The sequence below is a fragment of the Piliocolobus tephrosceles genome, chromosome 1, assembly GCF_002776525.5.
Source record: "Piliocolobus tephrosceles isolate RC106 chromosome 1, ASM277652v3, whole genome shotgun sequence".
NCBI classification, from domain to species: Eukaryota; Metazoa; Chordata; class Mammalia; order Primates; family Cercopithecidae; genus Piliocolobus; species Piliocolobus tephrosceles.
In genome coordinates, this window is record NC_045434.1 from 177,214,536 (window position 1) to 177,232,491 (window position 17,956).

At 43.0% G+C, this 17,956-nt stretch overlaps 1 protein-coding gene across 4 annotated transcripts in view; it reads left to right on the forward strand.

Moving 5' to 3' along the window:
• Nucleotides 1–17,956, forward strand: part of ZSWIM5 (zinc finger SWIM-type containing 5) — a 186,695-nt gene that overhangs the window by 152,674 nt on the left and 16,065 nt on the right. For all 4 annotated transcript variants that reach the window (XM_023221433.1, XM_023221436.1, XM_023221435.1 and 1 more), the window contains exons 5-8: nt 5,282–5,461; nt 11,950–12,129; nt 14,837–14,983; nt 16,605–16,742. In XM_023221433.1, the coding sequence (XP_023077201.1) occupies nt 5,282–5,461; nt 11,950–12,129; nt 14,837–14,983; nt 16,605–16,742 (645 nt within the window). The remainder of the gene's footprint in view (nt 1–5,281; nt 5,462–11,949; nt 12,130–14,836; nt 14,984–16,604; nt 16,743–17,956) is intronic.

A 17,956-nucleotide genomic window follows, 5' to 3' on the forward strand; every position in this document is an offset into this window, starting at 1 on the left:
TTGGCCGGGCTGGTCTCGAACTCCTGACCTCAGGTGATCCACCTGCCTCGGTCTCCCAAAGTGTTGGGATTACAGGCATCAGCCACCGTGCCTCGCCTGCTCTAATATCTTTAATCTCAAATTTTAAAAAATACTCCTTTGATGATCCAACTGTCCCCACCAACTATTAACCCATTTCTCTTCTCCCCTTTGAAACAACACTTCTTTAAAAAATTATCTGTGGTCACTCTTTCCATTTGCTCCCCTCCGTTCTTTCTTGAGCCCACTCCAGTTGGGTTTCCATTGCCCATTGCTGCCAGTCTCCTGAGATAGCTGTTGTCGAAATCACAAGTAGTTTCCATATTGCTAAATACAACAGTCACTTCTCTGTTCTCATCTTACTTCAAAATTCTTAGCGGTTTTCAGTAAACTTGACCATACTCTTTTATTTTTTCCTTCCTTTTCTAGCAACAGGCTCTCGCTATATTGCCTAGGCTGGTCTTGAACTCCTAGCCTCAAGCAGTTCTACCACCTCCATCTCCCAAAGTTCTGGGATTATAGGCACGAGCCACATGCCCATACTCTTTTTGAAACACTCTTGTCTTGGTCCCCATAACTGCATACCCACTGGGTTTCCCCCACTGTGTTCCTGGTGACTTCCACTCAGTCACCTTTGCAGACTTCTCTGCCTTTCCTCAACCCTTCTAAATATTGAGTGCCCCCCAGCGTCCACTTTCCTGTTTACATTCTTTACCTAAATGATTATATATTCAGTCCCATGGCTTTAAATACTATCCAGATGCAGGTAAATCACAAATGTATGTCTCTAGCCCTGATCTTTCCTCTGAGTTCCAGGCTGTGTCCAGCTGCCCATCACATCTCCAACTTAACACAGACATCACAGAACTCTTAATTTTCCTGCCAAAGCCTTATTTTCCACTTGTTATCGCCATCTCAATATATAGCATCAAGATGTGTTATCTTGTTGCTCAATGGCCAGGCGCCATTGAGCTAGAATCACACCTGTAATCCTCGCACTTTGGGAGGCCAAGGTGGGCAGATCGCCTGAGTTTAGGAGTTCAAGACAAGTCTGGCCAACATGGTGAAACCCTGTGTCTACTAAAAATACAAAAAATTGGCCAGGCACGGTGGCTCACACCTGTAATCCCAGCACTTTGGGAGGCTGAGGCGGGCGGATGACGAGGTCAGGAGATTGAGACCATCCTGGCTGACACGGTGAAACCCTGTCTCTACTAAAAATACAAAAAATTAGCCAGGCGTGGTGGTGGGCACCTGTAGTCCCAGCTACTCAGGAGGCTGAGGCAGGAGAATGGCGTGAACCCGGGAGGCAGAGCTTGCAGTGAGCTGAGACCGCGCCACTCCAGCCTGGGTGACAGAGTGAGACTCCATCTAAAAAATAAAAAAAAACATAAAAAAAAAAATTAACCGGGCATGGTGGCGGGTGCCTGTAATCCCAGTTACTCAGGAGGCTGAGGCAGGAGAATCGCTTGAACCTGGGAGGCAGACATTGCAGTGAGCTGAGATCATGCCACTGCACTCCAGCCTGGGTAACAGAGCGAGACTCCATCTTTTCTCAAGAAGAAAATTTAAGGGTTATCCTTGATTCCTTATTTTCTGTCTTTTACATCCAAATCAAGACCTGTTAACCCTCAGAGTTAGAGGACTGAATGAGATAAAGTGCTTAACACCTTAATCCCTAGCTGATGAAAAGAAATCAAGGATAGCTGTTATTTTATTATTATATTTAATATTTAATAATTATGTAAAATTTTAATTTCCATAGTAGCTACCTTTGCTTAGAGTTTTTGATGCTTTTTAAATTTTTTGTTGTTTTCTGAGAAAGAGTCTCACTCTGTTGCCCAGTCTGGAGTGCAGTGGTGCGATCTCAGCTCACTGCAACCTCTGCCTCCTCGGTTCACTTGATTTTCCTGCCTCAGCCTCCCAAGTAGCTGGGACTACAGGCGTGCACCACCACGCCCGGCTAATTTTTCTACTTTTGTAGAGACAGGCTTTCACCATGTTGGCGAGGCTGGTCTCAAACTCCTGAACTCCAGTGATCCACCTGCCTCGGCCTCCCAAAGTGCTGGGACCACAGACATGAGCCACCAAGCCCAAGCCAAATGCCTTTTTATTGATTTACTTTGAGACAGGATCTCACTGTCCCCTAGGCTGGAATACAGTGGTGTGATCATAACTCACTGCAACTCAAACTCCTGGGCTCAAGAAATACTTCCACCTCAGCTTCCCAAGTAGCTAGGATTACAGGTACAGGCTACCACATTCAGCTGATTCTAATTTTTTGTAGAGATACAGTCTCACTATGTTGCCCAGGCTGATCTCAAACTCCTGGCCTTGTGATCCTCCCACCTCACCCTCCCCAAGCACTAGTATTACAAGCATGAGACACTGTACCCAGCCAACACTTTTTTTTAAGTTGTAGGAAAATATGCTTCTGGATACTGATAACAGTCCTGTGAGTGCTGTTTTATACAGGCAACTGGTAGGATTTTTTGCTTTGTCTCTTTCTCAGGGTTGTAATTGTATTGAAACAAATTTATAAGGACGTAATTAATAAGACAGAAAACTCATTTTTAACTTATAGGTGAAAGTACTTGTGCTCACTTTCTAGGGATTTTTTTTTTTTTTTTTTTTTTAAACAGAGTCTCACTCTGTCGCCCAGGCTGGAGTGCAATAGCTCAATCTTGGCTCACTACAAGCTTTGCCTCCTGGACTCACTCGAGATTATCCTGCCTTGGTGTCCTGAGTAACTGGGATTATAGGCACACACCATGATGCCTGGCTAATTTTTTGTATTTTTAGTAGAGATGGGGTTTCGCCATGTTGGCCAGGCTGGTGTCGAACTCTTGACCTCAAGCAATCCAGCCACCTCCGCCTCCCAAAGTGCTGGGATTACAGGCATGAGCCACCGCGCCCGGCCATGATCCCCTTCTTAATATCAAAATGCCTAGGAAATAGGAACTCCTCCAGGACTAGAATTAGCACCCTGTTCACCCTGTTTCTTTACCTCTTAAGCCTCTCATCTCACCCAATCTGTTTTCCCTTCCTATTATCCTATTGATTTTGCCATTCCTAAGATCACCAGAGTTCTTCTGAAGTTGCCAGATTTAGTAGCTTCTTTTTTGGTCCTCTTTTTTACCTGTGAAGATTAAATATGAAAATCTGTTTCTACACTATAGATGAAAAGCCCTTCTTAAACTGTAAAATAAATGTTACTATAATCCCCTAAAGAGTCACTGCTGTAAGTATTAGTTCCTTTTTTCTTTTTCCTTTTTTTTTTTTTTTGAAACGCAGTTTCGCTCTTGTTGCCCAGGCTGGAGTGCAATGGCAGGATCTTGTCTCACTGCAACCTCTACCTACCAGGTTCAAGCGATTCTCCTACCACAGCCTCCCAAGTAGCTGGCATTACAGGCATGCACCACCACACCTGGCTAATTTTTTGTATTTTTAGTAGAGATAGGGTTTCTCCATGGTGGTCAGGCTGGTCTTGAACTCACAATCTCAGGTGATCAGCCCACCTCCGCCTCCCAAAGTGCTGGGATTACAGGCATGAGCCACTGTACCCAACACATCATATAGTTTCTTTTTCATGGTACATTTAAAAAATTGAATTGAAACAGTAGAAATGAGGGGTTTTTTTCTTTTTTTTTCAGTCACCCATGCTGGAATGCAGTGGTGTGATCTCGGCTCACTATAACTTCCACCTCCTGGGCTCAAACAATCCTCCCACCTCAGCCTCCTGACCAGCTGGGTGCGCACCACCATGCCCAGCTAATTTTTTGTATTTTTGGGAGAGACAGCGTTTCACCATGTTGCCCAGGCTGGTCTCAAACTCCTGATCTCAAGTGATCTGCCCTCCTTGGCCTGCCAAAGCGCTGGGTTTATAAGTGTGAGCCACAGCACCCAGCCAGAAATTAATTTTCATCTTCAATTAATATCTGAAATTGAGGCTAATATGGCTTTTTAAAACATTCCTATTTGGCTTTCAGAGGCTTTGAGATAGTGTCCAAATGTACTTCCATCCATGGATGTAACTACATCCTAAAGGAGGTTTATATTAAGACACACTGCAGCCAGTTGCGCCGCCTGTAATCCCAGCACTTTGGGAGGCCAAGGTGGGCAGATCATGAGATCAGGACATCGAGACCATCCTGGCTAACACAGTGAAACCCCGTCTCTACTACAAATACAAAAAATTAGCCAGGCTTGGCGGGTGGCTGTAGTCCCAGCTACTTGGGAGGATGAGGCAGGAGAATGACGTGAACCCGGGAGTCAGAGCTTGCAGTGAGCTGACATCGCGCCGCTGCACTCCAGCCTGGGTGACAAAATACAAAAATTAGCCAGGCATGGTGGCAGGCGCCTGTAATCCCAGTTACTCGGGGTGGGGTGTGGGGGTGGGGCACCGAGGCAGGAGAATCGCTTGAACTCAGGAGGTGGAGGTTGCAGTAAGCCAAGATCGCCCCATCGCACTCCAGCTTGGGGGGCAAGAGCGAGACTTCGTCTCAAAAAAAAAATCCCAAGAAAGGAATAGTTTTAAGGCATCACAAGTTATCAGCAGTTTGAAAATCCAAGTCCAAATACATTATTTTTTTTTGGATAAGCAAGTACTAAGATTCTACTATGTGCTAGGTAATACGCTAGACCCTTGACGAAGGTTGTCTCATTTAATTCTCACGATATCCCTACAAAGTAGGTACTTTTATGATCTCAGTTTTACAATTGAATGATTTGATGAAGCTCAGGAAGTTCAGCTAAGCAAAAAAATAAAACCTTTTCTGACTTCCTTGCTTCCAACCATGTCCTTGTACTAAATGCCCTTCCTGTATGCTGCTTTCATACCCTGAACATATCTTTATCTTAATACTTACCATATTCAAATGGAATTATGTTTGTTTATCTGTCTCCCTCACTAGACAGTTCCTCAAGGGTAGGAACAGTGTCTGTTTTATTCACCAGCACAGAGCCTTAACATAGAAGGCTCTTAATAAATATTTATTACACTGCAGATTTGAGCTCAGAGTTCAAGCCTAAGTCTGTCTTTATATCACAGGCACACAGATTCAAATAAGATAGTCACTCTACTTTAAGGAAGTGTTGGGAAGGAAAAACAAGCCAGTTCTAAAAATCTTAGCGAATTTTTTGTATTAAGAAAAGTTAATGCTTTGGAAAGTTTCTCTGCTATCTAAAAATGAAACTGAAACATTAAGGCTTACACACACATCAAAGGAGAGATGTTAAGAATATGGGTTGCTTTATTTTCCAGGGGCTTTATGGGTGTGCATAATTTTAAATCCACACTGCAAACTGGAGGAGAAATCCTGCTGGCTGCAACAGCTGCAGAAGTGGAGCGACCTGGATGTCTGTCCCCTGGAGGATGGAAACTATGGACATGAGCTGCCCAACATCACCAATGCACTTCCCCAGAATGCCATTCACAGCCCAGGTGAGCCAAGTGTCCTTTTAGGCTCTTTGTACCTGGAACTTCGAAAGGTGGGAGGGTAAACCTAGAACAATGGTAGCTGGATAGCCTTTTGGCTGTCAGATTGCCATTCTAAATAAGAAAAGCCTGTGTTTTTATTCATCTTGAAATGCCGAACCTTAAGTAAGGATAAGCTTTTATGTTTGACATTGAGTTGCTGTCCTTTTCCACATCTAGAGTGTCCTTACAGTGCCTAGCATAATGTCCTAGAGCCCTCTGCATGACTCCTGGTCTACTCTTCAGATTCTTCCTGTCTAATGTATTAAATGTCTTGGCTTCAGTTGGGGTTGGTTTTAGCTCAGACCTAACTTAGGGGAGAACAAAAGACCTATTAAAAGCAGTTTTAAAAAGTGTCCTGACCATAACTTTTCTTACTTCTGTTTTCCTCAAATTTTTATACAGCAAATAGCTGGGTGGGATCATCCTCCCATATTATTGGTAGGATTCCTGCCCCATTTTAAGACACTTCCAGTACAGTGATACCATACACTCCACCTTTTGAGCCCACTGGCCTGCAGATATCACTTGACATCAGCATTCGTATCAGTTTTAGTTCAACTAATTCAGTCTATTTGATGTTGTCAATTGATTATTCTTTAGCCTATTGAGAGCCTTTATTGGTAGAAGATTTTATCAGACACTGATTTTACAGTTGGTTCCTTTTATTTTATTTTATTTTATTTGGAGACAAGGTCTTGCTTTATTCCCCAGGCTGGAGTACAGTGGTGCAATCTTGGCTCACTGCAACCTCCGCCTCCAGGGTTCAAGCGATTCTCATGCCTCAGCCTCCCGAGTAGCTGAGATCGCAGGTGTGACAGCCACCACGCCTGGCTAATTTTTGTATTTTTAGTAGAGACAGGGTTTTGCCATGTTGGCCAGCGTGGTCTCGAACTCCTGACCTCGGGTTATCCACCCACCTCAACCTCTCAAAGTGCTGGGATTACAGTCGTGAGCCACTGTGCCTGGCAGTTCCTTTTATTTTAAATAACTCCATTGGTATTTTCAGTCTCAAGGAGGAAATCACAAAAATTATTGTTTTTGTTTGGTGGTCTTCTGTACCATAATTAGTTGTCAGTATATTTAAGACAACTAAGGTAATGGAAGATGAAAAGGCTACAACTTTGCCACTTATTTACCCTTTCCTGGCACTCATCTAGCTTCCACAACACAGGAAGGCATCTCTTTGATAGTGGCTTTGGATAGCATAGAGAGGGTCAAATGCATACAAACACATGCCTTGTTCTGTTGCCCAGGCTGGAGTGCAGTAGTGTGATCTCAGCTCACTGCAACTTTCGCCTTCCAGATTCAAGCAATTCTCCTGCCTCAGCTTCCTGAGTAGTTGGGACTACAGGCGTGGGCCACCACACCTGGCTAATTGTTGTATATTTGGTAGATACAGGGTTTCACCATATTGGCCAGGCTTGTGTCAAACTCCTCAAGTGATCTGCCCGTCTTGGCCTCCCTAAGTGCTAGTATTACAGGCGTGAGCCACCACACCCAGCCTGGTCTTGCAGTTTCTTCCTGTCATAATATATTGGTTCTTTGTTGTTGTTAGTTCTCCTTTGAAGATGTTGCTTCTTCTAAAGCTTTCTCAGGTTGTGATTGATACCTCTCTCACATCCCTTTACCTTTGGGGCTGGAGAAGCAGTTGATTCCTGCCTATTCTTCATAGTCATTTCTACGTAATTCTCCTTCCTACCTTCTTAAAATACCCCAGGTTTAAGTTTATGCCATCAAACTCTACTGTCTGCCACCCTGCTGGTTTTTGTCATCTGTAGACCTCTGGGTCAATCCCTCTCATTCCTTGAAGATTTTTAGCTATTGGCTTACTAATACTACTTTCTATCACTATTCCTATCGTAATTCTTTTTATTATTATTATTATTTTTTTTTTGAGACTGGGTCTCACTCTGTTACCCACGCTAGAGTGAAGTGGCATGTTCTCACCTCACTGCAACTTCCGTCTCCCAGACTTCAGTGATCCTCCCATCTCAGCCTGCCAAGTAGTTGGGACTACCGGCGTGAGCCACCACTCACAGCCAAATTTTTGTGTGTGTGTGTATTTTTTGTAGAGATGGTTTCGTCATGTTGCGCAGGCTAGTCTCGAACTCCTGAGCTCAAGCAATCCTCCTGCCTTGGCCTCCCAAAGTGCTGGGATTATAGGCATGAGCCACCATGCTGATTCCCATCATAATTCTTGATGACTTCAGTAGCCACACAGATGACCCTTTCAATACCCTGGCCTCTCAATTATTTGATCTCCTCTTTTCCAGTAGTCTCATCCTCCACCATAACTTAGCCATTCAACCCCAAAATCATACCCTAAACCTTGACATTACCAAAAACTACACCCTCTTCATGCATCACCAGTTACCACCATCATTCTTGCTAGCTTTTCTTTAGTATCCCAATTTCAGTAATTCTTTGATCCAGTAGGAATTTTTGTCTTACTGTGTAAGACAGGGTTTTACAGGCTTTTGTTTTGTTTACCAAAACAAAACAGAAAACACTCTTGTGACTCCACGTGCCTCTCTGGGTGGTAGAAATGGGTGGTAGAGTTAGGAAAAATCAATTAAAAAGAATAGTTCAGATTTGCCATCTCCATTTCTTCTGTTCTTAATCTCCCTTGAATTCACTCCAAGTCAGGCTTTCATTTTTTTTTTTTTTTTGAGACGGAGTCTGGCTCTGTCGCCCAGGCTGGAGTGCAGTGGCCGGATCTCAGCTCACTGCAAGCTCCGCCTCCCGGGTTTACGCCATTCTCCTGCCTCAGCCTCTGGAGTAGCTGGGACTACAGGCGCCCGCCACCTCGCCCGGCTAGTTTTTTTGTATTTTTTAGTAGAGACGGGGTTTCACCGTGTTAGCCAGGATGGTCTCGATCTCCTGACCTCGTGATCCGCCCGTCTCAGCCTCCCAAAGTGCTGGGATTACAGGCTTGAGCCACCGCGCCCAGCCAAGTCAGGCTTTCAATCCCTACCACTACTGAAACAGCTCTTGTATCAGTTACTAATGCTAACTGTTGCTAAATCTAGTAGTTCTCAGTCATAACCTTACTTGACCTATCAGCACTGTTTGACACATTGGTCACACTCTCCTTGAAACTTCTTTGTCATTTGACTTCCAAGAAACCATTCTCTCTCAGTTCTCCTTACTTCATTGGCCGTTCCTTCTAAGTCTCTTTACTGTCTTTTCCCCACTTCCCAACCTAAAATGCCATAGTGCCCAGGGATCTGTCATCAGACCACCTGTCTTTCTTTTTTTTTGTTTGAGATGGAGTCTTGCTCTGTTGCCCAGGCTGGAGTGCACTGGTGTGGTCTCGGCTCACCACAACCTCTGCCTCCCAGGTTCAAGTGATTCTCCTGCCTCAGCCTCCTGAGTAGCTAGGATTACAGGTGCCTGCCACCACGCCTGATAATTTTTGTATTTTTAGTAGAGACGGGGTTTCACTATGTTAGCCTGGCTGGTTTCAAACTCCTGACCTTGTGATCCACCTACCTCTGCCTCTCAAAGTGCTGGGATTACAGGAGTAAGCCACCGCGCCTGGCCACCACCCTCTTTCTATACTTCTTCGTTGGCTGCATTGTTTTAGTAATCATCTAAATACTAACAACTCATATATATAGATCTTGCCCAGACCTTTCCTCTCAACTCCAGACATGTCTGAATATTTGATATTCAGACTGCCTTTCTGATATCTCCATTTATCTATTAACAGGCATCTCAGTAGGATTCCTACCCCTCAAGCCCCACCCGAACCTGCTCCTCTTGTAGTCTTCCTGTCTCCATATATGGCACCTCTCTTAAAAACCTTGGAGTCATTCTTAATTCTTTACTCTCTCTCACCCCAGCTCTAATCCATGAGCAAATCCAATATATTGCCTTTATCTTTGAAATATATGCAGAATCCAACTACTGCTCATCATCTCCACTCTTTATTTCTCTGCCAGCTACCATCATCTCTCACAAATTATTGTAGTGCCCACCTGATTGCTCCCCCTTCTTCTGCCCTTCCACCTTATAACCTGTTCTCAATACTGCTGCCAGAGTTATCCTTTTAAAATGCAAGTCCCATCATATACCTTCACAGCTCAGAGCTCTTCAGTGGCCTCTCATCTTTCTCAAAAACCCAAAATCATCTTTTTCTCATGGCCTACATGGCCCTCCATGATCTAGTTCTCTAATATGTCTCTGACTTAATCTCCTGTGATTCTCCTGCTTGCTCATTCCATCCAACTATACTGGCCTCCTCACTGTTCTCAAACGCTCCAAATATACTTCTGCCTTAGGACTTAGTACTTGCTGTTCCTTTTGCCTGGAGACCATTCTATATATGAATAGAACAATAACCCCCTGCCTAACCCCAGCTTGCTTTTCTCCATAACTCTGCTTTAGACTTTTTCATAGCACTTATAACTGTATGATATATCTGATACACTATATATTTACTTAACTGTCTCTCCCCAGTTGAATGTAAAGGTCCATAAAGACAGGGACTTTGTATGTCCTAAGCACTAAGAACAGTACCTACTGTATAGTAGGCAGTAATTATTTGCTGATTTAATCAATTTAAAAATATATTGGGAGCCCAGTGTCCACTGTGGGTTGAGCAGACCAGTGGATTCTCAGTTCAGCAGTAGATGAGCTTAGATTCCAGCCAGTAGAAGAGTCATTGTGCTTTCAGTGAGGGCAACATGAAGGAGAAGCAATTTCAGTAAATACTGTCAATGCTACTTGAATGATAATATCCTTCAACCATCTCAGCCTGTACCCAATGGGCTATATTAAATTCTAAAGAAATGACCAGATTCCAAGGACTTTTCCTGAATGGTTGAATATGTTAGGTTGTTTCATATTCAGTATGAATTATCTGACATTCCCTCATAATTTTTTTACACAGAATCAGTAGGTACACACCTCATTTGGGCATGTCTGTAAATGTCCATACAGTACAATACTTCAGTTCTTGATCCCAAAATAGTTTAAATTGCCATTAATCTGGCAAAGCATCAGTTAAATGACTCCCTCATGGTTTCTTATTACCTTAAATATCATTTCCATGATCCTCCCTAAGTCCATGGTTTATGGCAAGATATCTTTATTTGGTCCTCTTACATACCACCCTTAAGAGTTGAGCCTACATTTTTGTCTGCAATTTTGGTTTCCCTGCAGCCCTTTTCCTGAAGAGAGATGGCATGGTAAGACTCCAGTGAGAAAACAAGTTTGTCTTTTATTAGCATCAGTTTTTTCTTTTTCTTTTTTCTGAGGCGTGATCTTGCTTTGTTACCCAGGCTGGAGACCAGTGGCACGATCTCGGCTCACTGTGGCCTCAACCTCCTGGGCTCAAGTGATCCTCTTGACTCAGCCCCTGAATAGCTGGGACTACAGGCCCACGCCACCATACCTGGCTAATTTTTATATTTTTTGTAGAGACAGGGTTTCACCACATTCCCCAGACTGGTCTCAGACTCCTGGACTCAAGCAATCTGCCAGCCTCAGCCTCCCAAAGTGCTGGGATGACAATTGCAAGTCATCACACCTGGCCTCATCAGTTTTTTCTTATTGGGGAACAAGACTGTAAACCGCAGATATCAGTGTAATAAAGGTACCTGAATATACAGAGCTTCAGCTCTTTCTCTTTTTTTTTTTTTTTTTTTTTTGAGATGGGGTTTTGCTCTGTCACCCAGGCTAGAGTGCAGTGGTGTAATCTTGGCTCACTGCAGCGTCTGCCTCCTAAGTTCAAGTGATCCTCCTGCCTTAGCCTCCCAAGTAGCTAGGACTGCAGGCATGTGCCACCATGCCTGGCTAATTTTTAAATTTTTTATTTTTTGTAGAGACAGTGCCTTGCTATGTTGCCCAGGCTGGTCTTGAACTCCTGGCCTCAAGTGATCCTCCCACTTTAGCCACCCAAAGTTCTGGGATTACAGGCAGAAGCCACTGTAGCTTCAGGTCTCTTTCAACTCTTAATATGAATTTCATGAAAGTCCTTGGTCTGATAAGGGAAACTTGGTATGAAACAAGTTACAGATTGGCCAGGGATATTGCCTAGCTGCTTCTCTCTACCTTTGACCTCGATAGAAGCAGTTTATATCTTCATGATTCAGTGGCTAAGCACCACTACTCCTCTTCTGTTTCATGTAGCTTCTGGATCTCAGGAGAAATTAGTCTTCTGTAGAAGGAGGAAGTAAGCCATAGATCTCTGTGGGAAGGTTATTCCTGTAAGGAGCACACACACACTAAAAGCTTATCCAAGAAGGAGGCAACACAGCAGATACTCAGAGAGATTGCAAGTGGCTGCTCTCATTGCCCTTCCACCTTATAACCTGTTCTCAATACTGCTGCCAGAGTTGTTCTTTTAAAATACTATTATTCAGCCAACCTCCCACCCTGAAGAAGACCCAGGGCTTAAAACTTCAAATTGCCTGTCACTGTACTACTGCATGTTCTTCTTTCTCCAGACTCCTTATCCAGACCAAGACGAACAGTGTTCACTAGAGCCATTGAGGGCCGTGAATTACATTGGCAGGATAGCCACCTACAGCGAATAATCAGCAGTGATGTTTATTATACAGCTCCTGCCTGCCAACGGGAAAGTGAAAGACTACTCTTTAATTCCCAAGGCCAGCCACTGTGGCTTGGTAAGTCTAGCCCTCCTCTAAGAACTTGAAAGCCACCCTCACTTCATGCCAGGCCCAGATGAGCCATCTTCATACGTACCTGCAACTCAAACTACAATTTGGACAGTTTTCACACAGATCTTTTGGGGCTTTTATTAGGGATATTTATGTGAAGCCTAAGCCATTTGCATGTATACTCAGTTGTGATACAGCAACCTCAAATAAGAATTTGCATCCTGTCCTCTAAGCTTTGGCAGGGGTGACAGGAGTTAATGCATCTCAAAGAGCACTAACAAAACAATTAGGCCTCAGTTCACAGCTTCTCTGAGTTATTAAGCAACAATAGTCTACTCAATAGTTATTGAGCAACATTATAGTCTACTCTGAAATTACATGTTTTGCTAAAAAAAGCACTAATTTGAATTTTTTTTGGTCTCCTGTGCTAGTAAATAGGACATAATCTGCGTTTGTCACCAAGCAGTCTTCCTTTTCTCCTTCCCACCTTCCTACCTTCCTTCATGATAACAGGATAGAGCTGTTTCATTGTGAGTTTAAACCCTCCTCTGAAATAGTTTCCTGGTTTTCCCTCAATCAGCCTGTCCCTGACTTTATCACAGGATACCCATTTCAAAAGAGACATTCTTTTTTAAAAATATTCATTTTCCGAGTCTTACAGCAATGACATACATTTTCATTGTCTTCTCGCAATTACCTACCTCCATCTCTCAAACCGTATCTTTGTCTTTCTCAAGATTTTGCTGAATCTAGATATGCCCATCTCTCTCTTGAAAGCAATAGCCAGACACACTGAGTCACTACCCGAAGTTCCCTCTGATCATCTTTCTTCTATGATCCAACACTAATAAACATAAATCTAATAAGCATGTGAAAGAATATACACCTCATTAACACAGATGCAAATTAAAACAACATTGAGTTAGCATTTTTTGATTTTCAAATGGTCAGGCGTTTTTAATTAAGATAATTAGTTTCTGGTGTGGGAGAGGTTGCATGGAGCTAGGTTACCACTACTTACAGGAGTGTAAATACTTACAGTCTTTCTGAAGGGTATTTCTTCTTATCAGAAGCTTTTAAAATATGTTCATACCATGTGATCCAGGAATTCTACCTGTAGGAATTTATCCTGAACCATAATTAACTAAGGATATGCATATAGCTAAGGGGTTCATTACAGCATGGAAAAAATAAGGTACAGATGAGAAAAAATGGAAACCATATAAATGTCCAACAATAGGGGATTGATTAGCTCAATAGATATACATGTATTCACCAGAATGATAGGTAATCATTTTTAATGTTATAAATGTATATTTGATAACATGGAAAAATATTTACAATGTGTTATTAAGTGGAAGGCCAGTTACAAAACAGCAAGTGTAATACCATCCCATTTTTAGTAAAAACTTACTAGGCTGGGCTCAGTGGCTCACACCTGTAATCCCAGCACTTTGAGAGACTGAGGTGGGCAGATCACCTGAGGTCAGGAGTTTGAGACCAGCCTGGCCAACATGGTGAAACCCTGTCTCTAGTAAAAGTACAGAAATTATCCAGGTGTGGTGGCACACATCTGTAATACCAGCTACTCAGGAGGCTGAGGCAGGAGAATTGCCTGAACCTGGATGCCGGAGGTTGCAGTGAGCCGAGATCACGCCACTGTACTCCAGTCTGGGTGACAGAGTGAGACTCCATCTAAAAAAAAAAAATTAATAGAAAAGTGTGAGTAAATATACATGACACTGGAAAGAGTGATTATTTCTGATTTTTATTTTATATTTCTTTATATGTATTTTCAAATTTTCTGCAATTACTTCTGTAATTTTTAATTTTATCTTTAAGAAAAAAGCACAAAATAAACCATAAAGCTTGTTATAATTACTCACCTATTTGTAAGTCTTTGGTTTGGTAGTCTTCCATTATCCCTAAGGTAAATTCAAACTCCATAGAATGGCATTCAAAGCTGTTTATATTCCAGACTCTACCTTTTCCAGGCTATCTTAAGCCACATAACATAATTCTAACTACATGGAACTATTTGCCATACTCTGAAGATGGATGCTATTAATATATTGAATAATTTTTATGCTTTTACAATATGCCCTTGCTTATTTTTCCTTTGTCAGGAATGTCTTTCCCTGTTTGTCTACCTGTTTGAAATCTTACTTGTCCTTCAAAGCACAGCTCAAATATTATTTTCTCTATATATATTTCTATCATGTTACTTCTTTTTAGCTGCTTTATAATTACGTTTATGTATCATTTGTGAGCTCTTTGAGGGCAATGACCATTTCTTATTCATCTGTGTACTTCCTTTGCCAAGCATACTCCCTGGCATGTAATAGGTTTTCAGGAAATACAGGATTAATTAAATGAATGAGACTTCTCCCATTAGGCAGTTAGTTGCTACCTCCATTGGTTTCCCATAGTATAATATATGTTTGCAAAAAGAGAAACTACATTTTATTATCCTACTTGTGTGTCCCTTTCAACACCATAGACCACGCTGAGGCTGCAAGTTAGCTCTTTCAAGATACCACCTGTGATTTATTCAACTTTTTGTATCTTCAAAGATAAAGACACAGTTTCTGGTATATAGTAGGTGTCAGGTTGAATTTGAGGAACTGGACTGAATACAACCCTCTTTGTCAGGTATAAATTTTCCTGATTTGAAATTTTAACTAGACCAAAATATCTTCTTCTTATTTGGTAGAGCATGTGCCTACAGCCTGTGCTCGGGTTGACGCCCTACGTTCCCATGGTTATCCAAAAGAGGCCCTCAGACTCACAGTGGCCATTATTAATACTCTGAGGTTGCAGCAGCAGCGGCAACTGGAAATCTACAGGCATCAGAAGAAAGGTATAGTAATTAGGAACCATCTAACCCCCTTAGGCCCAAAGCTGATGAGGATCCTTAGAGGATACAAGGCCTGGAAGAGCTAGGGAATTCCAGATCATTCTCCTTGCTGTGTGGAATGCCTCACTTTATGAATCTCAGTTTTTTCATCTGTTAATTTGGAAATAATACCTGTTTGCCTCCCACATAAGGCAGTTAGAAGGCTCATTAAGATCTTGTATGAGAAGACCATTTTTAAACTGTAAAGCTGTAGACAGGCATGGTGACTCACACCTATAATCCCAGCACTTTGGGAGGCCCAGGTAGGATTGCTTGAGGCCAGGAGTTTGAGACCAGGCTGGGCAACATGGTGAGACCCTATTTTTACAAAAATAAAGGCTGGGCACAGTGGCTTACTTCTGTAATCCCAGCACTTTGGGAGGCCGAGGCAGGCGATCACCTGAGGTCGGGAGTTCAAGACCAGCCTGACCAACATGGAGAAACCCCATCTCTACTAAAAATATAAAAAATTAGCCAGGCATGGTGGTGCATGCCTGTAATCCCAGCTACTGGGGAGGCTGAGGCAGGAAAATTGCTTGAACCTGGGAGGCAGAGGTTGCAGTGAGCCAAGATCACACCATTCCACTCCAGCCTGGGCAACAAGAGCAGAACTCCATCTCAAAATAAATAATTAATTAATTAAATTAAACTAAATATGCCAGGCACAGTGGCTCACACCTGTAATCCCAGGACTTTGGGAGGCTGAGGCGGGTGGCTCACTTAGGCCAGGAGGTCGAAACCAGCCTGGCCAACATAGCAAACCCCAGTTCTACCAAAAATACAAAAATTTATCAGGCATGGTGGCACATGCCTGTAGACCCAGCTACTCCGGAGGCTGAGGCACGAGAATCGTTTGAACCCAAGAGGCAGAGGTTGCAGTGAGCCAAGATCATGCCACTGCACTCCAGCCTGGGCAATAGAGTGAGACTCTGTCTCAAAAATAAATTTTTAGCCGGGCGCGGTGGCTCAAGCCTGTAATCCCAGCACTTTGGGAGGCCGAGACGGGCAGATCACGAGGTCAGGAGATCGAGACCATCCTGGCTAACCCGGTGAAACCCCATCTCTACTAAAAAAAACACAAAAAACTAGCCAGGCGAGGTGGCAGGCGCCTGTAGTCCCAGCTACTCGGGAGGCTGAGGCAGGAGAATGGCGTAAACCCGGAAGGCGGAGATTGCAGTGAGCTGAGATCCGGCCACTGCACTCCAACCTGGGTGACAGAGTGAGACTCCATCTCAAAAAAAAAAAAAGAAAAAGAAATAAATTTTTAAATAAAATAAAATTAGCAGGGCCTCGTGGCATGTGCCTGTAGTCCCAGCTATTCAGAAGATTCAGGTGTCTCTTAAAACAAAAACCTGTAAAGCTCTATCCATGTATGCACTACCAGCAGGCAACCCGAATGCAGACCACATGACTATAGCTGGCTGGTATGTTTGAGGCCTGCCCTATCAACCAAAGGCAAGACAATAGAGAAGCTTTTATTTGACTCTCAGGGTCAAGGCTGGAGAGACTGATAAGAAGACCCAGGCAGGGACAGACAGCAGTTTGTCTCTATCACTGTCTAAAATTTTAACCTGCTTGTTTCCAGAACTGTTGCAGAGAGGAACCACAACCATCACAAACCTGGAGGGCTGGGTGGGCCACCCCCTGGATCCCATTGGCTGCCTGTTTCTCACTTTGACTGAGGCCTGCCGCCTGAATGATGATGGCTATCTGGAGATGTCAGGTACAGGGGTCAGCCTGAGGCAAACCAAGACTGCCCTTGTTGGCTAGAATAGTGGCTCACACCTGTAATCCTAGCATTTTGGGAGGCCAAGTTAGTGGATTACTTGAGTTCAGGAGTTCAAGACCAGCCTGGGCAACATGGCAAAACTCTGTCTCTACAAAATATTAACCAGGTATGGTGGCAGTCGCCTGTAGTCCCAGCTACTTGGGGGCTGAGGCTGTAGGATCACTTGATCCCAGGAGATCGAGGCTGCAGTGAGTCAAGATTGCACCACTGCACTGCAATCTGGGTGACAAAGTGAGACCCTGTTTCATTAAAAAAAAAAAAAAAAAAGACTGCCCTTGTCAGCCTTTTTCTCCCTTCCAGACTCTGTTCTACCTCCTTTTGAAGTTTTTGTCCCCCTCTTGTCCAAACTAGAGCACCCTAAGAGGTTTCTTCATACTTGCCCATTTCCCACCTTCCTTTCCTACCCTGTGGTCTGGCCTTGTCCTGATTTCACATTTTAACTTGCCAGCCTTCCTTGTTCCTTTTATTTCCCTATCATAAATGCCTAAAGAATGTAATCCAAGAAGAATAACAAGTAATAGAGAAATTTCAGCAGTCAGAGGCCAGAACCTAGAGCAGTCTGAAAGTGGGAAAGAACTTCCATCGAGAATCTGTGTATCCCTTGCAATTGCATAATAATATTTTCTGGTTTCCTTTGAACTTTCTTCTACATGATGGTTTTGTACCAATTTTACAAATAAGAACTAGAGGATAATAATTTAATAGAGTCTCAAGACCTTATTAAGAGTAGCCAAGAATAGAGACAAAATTGATTCCTTTTTCTTTTATGCCTTCACTTACTGTATGCATATATCTACTTTAGTATTTAGCATGCTACATTACAATTTATTTACAAATAGTTCTGTCTTACTAGACTGTCAGCTACTTGAAAACAGAAATTATGACTTCTTTATCTTTGTGTTCCTAGCACTTAGTGGAGGACCTGACATTTAACAATCTTTCATAAATACTTATTGGATAGATGAGGGAGAAAAGAAAAGAAACCAAGACTTTGACTTTTAAACCATGCTTACTTCCTGAAATTATGCATCCAGTGGTGGAGCATATGAGATAATAGTAACATAAGGGTTGCACATGGTACAGAAGTCAGAGTTTAACTGTATGGATTCAGATTTCTCTGGGTAGAGATATAAGGGATGGCCCCAAGT